This window comes from Acanthochromis polyacanthus, chromosome 19 (genome assembly GCF_021347895.1).
Source record: "Acanthochromis polyacanthus isolate Apoly-LR-REF ecotype Palm Island chromosome 19, KAUST_Apoly_ChrSc, whole genome shotgun sequence".
In the NCBI taxonomy this organism is placed as follows: domain Eukaryota; kingdom Metazoa; phylum Chordata; class Actinopteri; family Pomacentridae; genus Acanthochromis; species Acanthochromis polyacanthus.
In genome coordinates this window covers 16,473,418-16,484,453 of record NC_067131.1, presented here as the reverse complement: position 1 = coordinate 16,484,453, position 11,036 = coordinate 16,473,418, and the positions used below count along the sequence as shown (strand labels likewise).

Genomic DNA, 11,036 nt, shown 5'->3' with positions numbered 1-11,036 from the left:
AGACTGCACTTAATGTCTGTGTGTTTTGAAGGCGTCGGTTGATTGAGGAGCCGATGAGGAGGATGTAAAAGACCAAACAGCGAGCAGAATGGCAGCGTGTGTGTGTGTGTGTGTGTGTGTGTGTGTGTGTGTGTGTGTGTGTGTGTGTGTGTGTGTGTGTGTGTGTGTGTGTGTGTGTGTGTGAGGCTGGAGGACTGTTTCATATCTTTGTAATAACAAGTCAAACTGCCGAAACAGCTAAATGCAGAAGACAAAAGGAAAGCAAACACATACCCCCGGACAAAGAGCCTGTATTTGAATGTGTGTGTGATTTCAGACTACGGCCAAGGACCATTAGCAAAGTTATTCTGAAAAAATAGGCGAGTCTAGTTTTCCTGTATTGACAAGTAAAACAGGTGCTGGGCGAGGAGAAAAAAAGGGAAAACGGTGAAGGAGGGGCCGCCATTAAAGCACGCAGCTCAGAGTAAAATAAAGTTTATGGCCGGCATTCAAGGCGACGCTGTACTCAGGCCTTGTTTGCCACGAGGCGGCCAGATTGTAATTTGAGGTCAAAGGTAAACCCTCCATCCAGGCTTGAAGTTTGCAGCGAGCGGCGTCACAAAGGGCTCCGGTTCCACTGCGATAAAAAGGTGTGAATATGTCGCAGGAAGTCTCAAATGAAATGCAGTAAATTCGCACACTTTGTTCCAGAAAGTCCACACCCTGCAGGGGACAATCTCAACCGTTCCTTAAAATAAAATAAAAAAAACACACAGGAGACTGGAGGCAGGAACACAATGCAACACACACTGTAAAGATTCACCCTTAAAAAAACATTTTAACTGTAATTATTTTAACAATTTGCTGTTAATTCACAGATTTTCCTTGTTTTGATTAGTAACATGGCTCAAAAAGTTATTAATTTACTTGAGAAAACAGCTCAAAACCATACATTTAATTCCAGTTTTGCAGTTGATTTTTACTCTTTCTGGGTTTTTACAGGTATTTTGTAGCAACTTTACGAATATTTCTCAACTAATCTGCGATAATCTGTAAACTTCCATTATATTCTAGTTATTTAAAGGTGATTACTATTGTATAAGTGCTGCTTTTACTTTCAAACAGCTGTAAACAGTTTTCCAATGTACCATTTTTACATATATTTTCTTGCATGCTTGCTGCCACTTTATTTTAAGTATTTTGTGGTAATTTTACTGGCGATTCTGTGCTAGAAGGATTTTATTGTGTGAAATTACAGGGTTTTTTTCTATTTTTATACAAATTCTAGCATATTTACTGTTCAGCCCATAATAATAATGTGAACTTCCACTGTACTCCTGTCATTTAAAGGTGCTTACTATTGTATAAGTTCTACTTATTTCACAAGAAATTAGAAGAGGGTACTTTTTAAAGAAAAAGCTGCTTTTGAGATGTGCAGCTGCAGTTGTTTTTTACAGTGTTTTAATGTATGTGTCTGTATTTGTCTGCTGCCCTTGCTGCCACATTTTGTTCACGTTTAATGAGTATTTTATTACCATTTTCGTACTAAAGAGAGTTTATCATATATAATTGTTTTTTTAATTTGTTTTTATTAGAAATTTGAAGATATTTGCAATATTTTTCTGTTCAGCCAGTGTGATAATCATGAAGCTTTCATTATGCTTCTGTCATTTAATGGTGTTTACTATTGGATAAGTGCTAATTTTATGGTTTTTTTTCTCTTTAAATGTAAAAGCAAATTAATAAAAACAGTTATATACCGTATTTAAGGTACATTCCACAACTGTTCATCAACAGGTTTTTAGTAGATCAGAGTAACATATTTTTTCTCGACATTTTTCTCAGTTTCCTTGACAGGAATTTAATGCTAATTTTACTCCCCTTTCCTGCCTTGATCCTATAAAACCCGTTGTTGCATATGAACAACATCAGTTTGATTATTTTTCATTTACATATGTTATTTATTTACATATTATTTTGCATTTTTGTCTATATGTGGGTTTATATATATATATATATATATATATATATATATACACACACACACACACACACACACACGCGTATATACAGTGGGTACGGAAAGTATTCAGACCCTTTGCAGAGACATTCATATTTAACTCACATGCTGTCCATTTCTTCTGATCCTCCTCGAGATGGTTCTGCTTCTTTATTGGAGTCCAGCTGTGTTTAATTAAACTGATTGGACTTGATTAGGAAAGGCGCACACCTGTCTATATAAGACCTTACAGCTCACAGTGCATGTCAGAGCAAATGAGAATCATGAGGTCAAAGGAACTGCCCAAGGAGCTCAGAGACAGATTTGTGGCAAGGCACAGATCTGGCCAAAGTTACAAAAGAATTTCTGCAGCACTCAAGGTTCCTCAGAGCACAGTGGCCTCCATAATCCTCAAATGGAAGAAGTTTGGGACGACCACAACTCTTCCTAGACCTGGCCGTCCAGCCAAACTGAGCAATGGTGGGAGAAGAGCCTTGGTGAGAGAGGTAAAGAAGAACCCAAAGATCACTGTGGCTGAGCTCCAGAGATGCAGTTGGGAGATAGGAGAAAGTTCCACAAAGTCAACTATCACTGCAGCCCTCCACCAGTCGGGGCTTTATGGCAGAGTGGCCCGACGGAAGCCTCTCCTCAGTGCAAGACACATGAAAGCCCGCATAGAGTTTGCCAAAAAACACACGAAGGACTCCCAGACTATGAGAAATAAGAATCTCTGGTCTGATGAGACCAAGATTGAACTTTTTGGTGTTAATTCTAAGCGGTATGTGTGGAGAAAACCAGGCACTGCTCATCACCTGCCCAATACAATCCCTACAGTGAAACATGGTGGTGGGAGCATCATGTTGTGGGGGGGGTTTCAGCTGCAGGGACAGGATGACTGGTTGCAATTGAAGGAAGGATGATCCAGAGATATCCTGGAGGAAAACCTCTTCCAGAGTGCTCAGGACCTCAGACTGGGCCGAAGATTCACCTTTCAACAGGACAATGACCCTAAGCACACAGCTAAAATAACAAAGGAGTGGCTTCAGAACAACTCTGTGACCGTTCTTAACTGGCCCAGCCAGAGCCCTGACCTAAACCCAATTGAGCATCTCTGGAGAGACCTCAAAATGACTGTCCACCAACGTTCACCATCCAACCTGACAGAACTGGAGAGGATCTGCAAGAAAGAATGGCAGAGGATCCCCAAATCCAGGTGTGAAAAACTTGTTGTGTCATTCCCAAGAAGACTCATGGCTGTACTAGCTGAAAAGGGTGCTTCTACTCAATACTGAGCACAGGGTCTGAATACTTATGACCATGTGATATTTCAGTTTTTCTTTTTTAATAAATTTGCAAAAATTTCTACATTTCAGTTTTTTTCTGTCAAGATGGAGTGCTGAGTGTACATTAATGAGAAATAAAATGAACTTTTTTGATTTTGGCAAATGGCTGCAATGACACAGAGTGAAAAATTTCAAGGGGTCTGAATACTTTCTGTACCCACTGTATGTGTGTGTGTATATATATATATATATATATATAGAGAGAGAGAGAGAGAGAGAGATACACACATACAATTTTTGCTCATTTTACTTTACTTCCTTTTTTGAACAAGTTTAACCAGAAGTTATGTCAATGTGTAAGCTAATATATTACTGTCATTAAAAGGTGCTACTTTTACAGATTTTAAATATATTTTTCAATGAATTACAAAAAGAAATTTAGCTAATCCATAAAAACTGCTCAGTAACACTTTTTTAATGTAGCATTTTTAAACCTATCTTTTCTGGACATGTTGCCGACACATTCTTGCCCTTTTTTTTTAACGATTGTATTTTTTACAGTGCCTGTGAGCTATACTCACACACTGCGAGTTGAAGGCCACAGTGAGGATATGAAATCTTTGCAGGCTGAAAGCTGATCTCGTCACTTTGTTCTCTTAATGGTCCTGTTCCGTTTTTATTATTCTGAATACCTGACCCACCTGTAGGGCCCGAGGAGACTTTATCCAGGCCTCATGAAATCCCGCCTGATACAGTTTCCCTTTCTCTCCCCATTCTTCCACTTCTATCGGCTACAGCTACAGTTTCAAATTGCTTCCTCCTCTCGTGTGTCCCCCCCCCCGCCTGCCTCTTCATTCCTGCTTTCTTCTGTGGTCCATTTTCTTCCAGCAGACAAATGATCGGCATTGATGAACACAAGGCGGCATTCAGAGAGCTCACACCCAGCAGGAGAGCGGGGGGAAAAGCAATCGAGAAGGTTTATTTTTGCAAGAATCTTTTTTTAATGAAACACAAAAAGGCAATAAAATTAAGATAAATATTTTTTTCTTTTTGTACATGAGGAAATAATTAAGTCATATTTCCAAAGAATGACTGAAATTACATAATATATTTTAGTAGGCTATCTCAACCATACAAAGCAGGTTCCAGTGGGTCTAAAATAATAAAAAAAAAAACACAATGATGTTGCTTCTGTCAAAATGCGATGTTTCGAACTGAATCCAGTGTTTCTTAAAGAAAAATACAGCTTTAAAAAAAATTCAATTAAAGACCCATGAAAGTAATATTTCAAAACTGAGTTTCACATTAGATTCCATTTAAAGCTTTTGCTTTGCAGTGTAACAGCAACAATGTTAAAAGTCAGTCAAAGTCCTACAAAAGAAGAAAAAGGCATTCATGTTCCTCCCCCTGTACATCCTATACACCGACAACAAACAGTCATCACAGACTTGCATAAACAAGAAGACGATGGTAAATGAGGACAAACAAGCAAACATTAAAAAAACCACAGACATTTTTGGCAAAGCAGGAATAAAAGTGACAAGAAGCATAAATTTATGATTTGATCCTTATCTTGTTTTTTTTTTTGTCTCAGCATTGTCCCATTGATTGGCTCTGATTGTCCTTCACAGTCACGTGATGCCATTCTGGTTGCCATAGAGACCTCAAGTGCATCAGCTGGGCAGCACGGAGACAATGTTGCTGCAATGTTTCTCAGAGGCCGTCATAGCAACGCTGGATGAACACTAGCGGACAACAAGAGGAACTCTATGAAATACCTCGGTGATTGCAGGGGTCCCGGATTCAGATTTGATTGAACGTCTTTCATAAAATTGTTTTCTTCTAATGTGGTGAAGCGTAAACTCACAGGTGCTTTGGTATGTTTCTTTTTGCTGCCAGATAAATATCTACATTTAATATAGGAATACAGGCTAAAATAGATAAAGAAGAACTAGATTCCTTTAGGATCAGCAGAAACTCAGCGTTCTTTTCCAGTATTGGTTTTTCAAAGTAAAAGCTCCCAACAAGAAATGCACATTCTCAACCCAACAGAGTGAAACAAAAAGGAAACAAATTAAGAACATTGGACACATGTAAAAAGGTTTTTTTTTCTGATTTCATTATAAAAACAACATTTTCCCAGATATCCTTTCTATATATCCACCCTTTGCCTAAAGCAACGATCAGTTTGACCCCAAATCCGAACCTCCGATCCTGTTCAGTGCATTGAAGGAAACTTAACCCAAACCTCCGACCTCTGCTGGAGCCCCCCGACCCACCCACACGCCCTAAAAAAATCTAAATAAAATAATCTTCTCTGCAAAAGAAAACAATGAGAAACGAGAACAAATATATACTATTTACATCGTGTTATTCTACAAATGATGCTGTACAAAGCGCGCGCACACACACACACACACACACACACACGCACGCACGCACTGTTCAAAGAGACGATCCAACTACCTGTACATGTGTCTTCGCACCTGAAAAAACAGGAAGGTACGAGAGAGAGGTATTGATGTGTATGGCTTGAAAGGAGAAAAAAATCGTTTTTGTGTCTCAGTCGCAAAGACTGCACGTTAAGTACTGGGCTGATTAATATTCAGAGTGTCGGAGGCAAACCCACGGTGCGTCATGACGTCGACATCTTTGCCTGATGAACACACGTGCATGATCACACACACTCGCACACACTCTCACACACACATACAGTACAAACACACTAAAGCACTATTTACTTAGAGCTCATTAAATGCCAAACAGGGTCATCGCAGCCACTCTGCAAACATTTAAACACACAGTCCAAACTACAGTGTTTATTGGTCCTGTTGGGGATCTTTCAGTCTTGTAGTCAGACCACCAGTATAAGACCATTAAAACCATCCAAACCAGTGTGGTTTACAGCAAGTCTCTCCTCACCATACAGTCTCTCCCGCTCTCTGAGTCAGTCTTTGTTTCAGAAAGCCAAATCCGCCTCCCCTCCCTCCATAAAATACCAAAGCTGCTACACTCCAAAGTGCTCATGTCCTTGGTTTCTGTACTTGCGCTGCAGTAATCTTGTCGCAGCCATGAGAGACTGTGTTGTTTCAGCCGCAGGGAAGGCTGAAGAGTCTCGCTGCGACAAGAAGCCACAGTCCACATCTGCTAAAGAGGTTAAGTCTGACACGGATCAGACTTTTCCTCAGAACAAGCCCGACTCCTCTAAGTGCTGCCAGGCTTCACCCGGCCGGCTAGCTCCTTCTCTTACAAGCGACAAATCAATACGCAGAGCCGAGACTCTTTGTCTTGATTTGCGTCTGTCCCCTGCTCTCCTCTGTAGGACCGTCCTAGAAGCAGTCAACTCCAGGGATTAGGCCACTATCTGGATTTCTCCCTGGCTGCTGCTGCTAGGACACGATGACCATGCCGTCTGCGCTGATCAGCTGGCCTGTGGTGGGTTCGTAGGTCCCGGCCAGGTAGAACAGGTCGTTGGACGTGCTGCCTGGTTTGCGTTCAAGCATCAGGTGATCGTACTCCGCCCTGCTGACCACCTGGCAGCGATGGGAGATGGTCTGCACGTCGTTCTCATCCTCATGGCTAGACTGATACAAGGCATTCTAGAGGAAAGATGACGGGAACAAGCGTTGATAAATATGTTCAATAATCCAAATACTGTGTTTGAAATTGCTTTTGTGTAAAAAGTGGTTGTGCTTTTGTGTTTGCTGCTGTCTTCACTGTGGGTTTTCTCGTGAGGGAATTTATGATTCTGCAAGCTGTGATCTTTTGTGTTTGCTCATGGTGGATTTTGCTGCTGTTCTGCTTTTTACTTTTCATTTCAAACAAGCTATTCTTATTGTTACCAGAAGTGTAAAATTCATGACTCCCTGAGCAGCAAAAATTTTTCCGGGGAAAACCCTCCCTTACCAAGAGTTTAGAACTGCAAATGCTAGCAGTGTAATGACCTAAGTAGAAGTTCAGTGTTTCCTGTTTGATGGGAAGAGGGAATAGAAAGGAGCAAAGCTGTAATATATTTACATGGAAATGTCACAGGCTTGTTACTTTGACCATTCCCGTTTTAGAAACTTGCACTCCCTGATCTTTACCTTGCCATCGCGGTGCCGCTTCCCCAGGCGAGTCTCCTCTGGGTGGTAGAACCACTTGACCCTGACCACCATGCTGGAGCTCCACGACTCCCAGAGGCTCTCCACTCTGCCCACATAGGGCAACTGGGGCCGGCCAGGTGACAGGAACACAGCACAGTCCCCGACACGCACCATCTCCTTGCCCCGCACGATGGCCTTGTAGAAAAGCTTGCGGGCTTTACCCTTCAGACCTCTCCTCTGTCGAGGAAAGAGGGAAAAACACTCTCAGTCGGTTTATTCAGTGTGGAGGGTTTATTTCACCACCAGACTTATTTCAGAAATTAATTTCAGTTTTTGTTTGCCTTGCTGAACCCCAGTCTACCAAAATATAGCGAGATTTAATATGTTTTTCCAATCCAAAACATTCACTCTTGCCAATAAATATGGTAGGTTTTCAGTTGGTGAAGAAACATACTTACTTTTTCCAACTGTGGTAACCCTGGTGTCGCCCTGTGGGTCAAAATTGACCCGTTTTAAAGTTTGAAAATGTGGGGGAAAAATGCATATTTTAACAGTGAAATTTCTGATGTCCACATTTTCAAAATTTTTGGGAAATCTTTGAATATTTTTTGGCGGAAAAAAAAATAGTTAATGTTTCTTTAAGACCATTCACAGAAAAATCAACCAAAATCCAGCGAATTTCGCTGGATTTTGGTTGATTTTTATGTGAATGGTCTTAAAGAAAATATTAGAAGTTTAACTGATATATATATATGTCATCACTTTAGATATTTTTAGGGTTTTTTTGGAAGACTTTCACTTTTTTTGAAAATATTTACAAGAATTTTCTTGCCAAATTTGGGAACTTTTTTTTCCTCAACCAAACTTTTAAGGGAAATTTTCAAGGAATTATTGGAACTTTCTTTCTGAAGGTTTTGCAAATTTTCAGAAATTTGGGGAATTTCTTCGCTGGATTTTGGGATTTTTCTTCAGTCAAGAAAACAATACTTTTTGATGCCTGTAAATGAGGACAACAGGAGGGTTAAAGGAGTAGATTTCCAATGCACAGCAACAATCCCTTGTTCTCTAATAGGGCAGTTAGTGTGCATTGAATCTCACGTACTAATCGTGATCTCAGTATGTAGCACACCTATGTTTCTGCTCCATCTTTTGATTTGTTGGCGCGTATTCTATTCTCAGCCACACATCTCAGTTGACAGATGTAGTCGTATTTGCAAAGCAAACATCGAGGCAGACTGAAAGCTGAGAGCATCGGCGGTTGCACAAATTCTTTTTGTTCTGTTATCTCAGGATTGTGACTTAATAATCAGGATAACAAATTTAGAGATTAGCCACAATGAGTCAGCTTGATTGCCAATGTGAGCAAAGTCTGAGACAGAACAAGCAACGCCAGGAAAGATCATATTTGATTGTGGCACTGTCTCGGTGTGTGATTGTGTTATGACACGGAAGAAACTGGGGCAACAATCAGTAACCTACTTAAGTCTGTGAGTTTAGGTAGGTTACTGATAAACAACACACCAGCTTTAAAACCATAAAACTAAGATAACAGCGTGATTATGACAAAATGCTGGTTAAGTAATTTTTTAAGTAATGAGATTTTGCTTTGAGAAATCACACAGTTCTGCAGTATAATCATGAAAAGGAAGAAATATTTTTCACAGATAGACGGTTTTCCAGCAACATTTTCAACATGTCTGAGTAGATCATGCATCCAGGTCAAGATAACTCTACAAATCTCAGCTGAAGGCAACTGATTTTTTATTTTTATTTTTTGGTTCTTGAAGTAGTTTCACTAAAAGAACTGAAGCAGCCTCATGGATTAGAGGTGAAACGTCTTCAAGAACGTCCTGTTGCCTTCTACTGAAGCTCTTAGGATGCAGAGAGAGAACAACCTAAAGCGTCCTACCTGCGTGGGGTTGCCAGACCACTTCCAGAGCTGGCGTCCTGGCAGCAGTGGAGCCATGTTGGGCAGAGAATCGGGTGAAGACATCCTCTGCTTCTTAGCTGTCGTCGGGTCTTTGGAGGCAGGTTTCAGCTGCTGGCACACAGGACCACTCTGACTCTGATGGTGGTTGTTAGGAGCGCCTTCTTTCCTCTTCAGCTGGCTCTTTGCTGTGCTGCTGTTAGCCATCATACCTCCTTTTGACATGTACTCCTTCCTCTCCTCTGCTCTGTCAGCCCTCACCTTTGACCCTGCAGCAGCCATGCTGGATTTGGCCACAAAACCTGGGGCTGAGGAGGAGGGAGAGGAGCTGGAGGTGGTGGGGTCAGGGCTCAGGAGGTCAGAGTTCATGCTCTGCCTGTGTTTGTGCTTGTCCTGCTGGAGCAGTGCGCGACGCAGCAGCACAGAGGACGACTCTTCATCGGAAGAGTAGGAGGAATCGTTGTCCGAGGAACAGAGGGACGAGGAGGAGATGGAGCCAGAAGAGGAAGAAGAGGAGGAGGATGACGAGAAGCACATGGAGAGACGAGACAGAAAGCGACCACCACGGTGGGAAGAGACAGCTGCACGTCTTCTGCGTGCTTCAGCATCTTGACCTTCATCCTCGTCATCCTCATCAAGCTCAGAGTAGGAGCTGGGGCAGTCGCTGGGGTAGTCCAAACTGTAATCCCCACCTTGAACTCCAAGACCAGCTGAGAGAAGATCCTTTCTCTGAGGAGGGATACCCTTCAGAGGAGCCTCAGATCGGGCCCCAACATCATCTCTTTCCGCTCTGCCCTTCTTGTCATCCTTCACCAGCAGGGAGGGTTGGATGTATCGCAGCGGCGCCCCTGTTGAAGGGTGGCTCTTTCCTGCTCTCCCTCCAGTCCCCCCGAGTCGAAGCAAGGCTTTGCCATTCTTTGTTTTAGGAGAAGTCACTCCTTCATGGTCGAGCTTCACTAGAAAGTGTTTTCTGTCACGTTCACTCACTGGTTTCCTGCTCCCAGCTGTCATCGCCATGGCGACAGCTGAGGAGCAAGAAGATGACGAGGAGTCCCGGAGCCCCACGGAAGCTGCAGTGGTGACTGGCCGCCCAGTTCCACTTCCAAAGGTGGAGTAGCCGTTAGCGATGCTACTGAATGAGTCTACTTCGAAAGGAGAGCCAAAGATTCCTTTGACAGGGGTTAGTGGTGCTAGAGGGGCAGGGCGATGGAACAACCCCAAGTCTCGCTCTCGTATCTTTTTCTGGGTCTTACGGGACGTCCCGTTGAACAGGAAGAAGTCGACCGGCGGTCTCTTCCGAGGCACTGACCAGTTTAACAAGGAAGTGCTGCCTTTTGTTACAGTGTCTGTTACTGAAGTGGGTGTGCTGACAGATTTAGGCACTGCGTGGATTTTCTTCGGTCTGCCAACTGAAAAAAAAACAGAGGGGATTTATAATCTCTATGAAATGACAGGTCATAAAAGTGAACTGTGATTAATTGTAGAACTAGGAGCCTTGGTGAAACTTAATATCTTTATTTCTTTGATCTTCACCCAGCTAGGTAAGTTTCGACATAGCCATTACTCAAAGTACAACAAACCTGGTCAACCTGTCTCTGCCCCATCTTTATTGTCACTCTGAGTTGGAGATGAGTTACATGTATGTTCCTTAACCTTAAAAAGCACGCTGATGACACTTGTTGAAATCATGATTAATGTTATTGTGTGTAGGATAAATAATAGGTGGCAAACAAGGACACTTAATTTATGAGTCTTGTGGTATA

General features: G+C 42.1%; 1 protein-coding gene across 1 annotated transcript in view; it reads right to left on the bottom strand.

Annotated features, from left to right (window-relative positions):
• Positions 1–4,238: 4,238 nt before the first annotated feature.
• Positions 4,239–11,036, bottom strand: part of bahcc1b (BAH domain and coiled-coil containing 1b) — a 59,548-nt gene continuing 52,750 nt past the window's right edge. The window contains 3 exon segments of the mRNA XM_051939987.1: positions 4,239–6,860; positions 7,347–7,583; positions 9,256–10,682. Coding sequence (XP_051795947.1) covers positions 6,651–6,860; positions 7,347–7,583; positions 9,256–10,682 — 1,874 coding nt within the window. The 3' untranslated portion in view covers positions 4,239–6,650.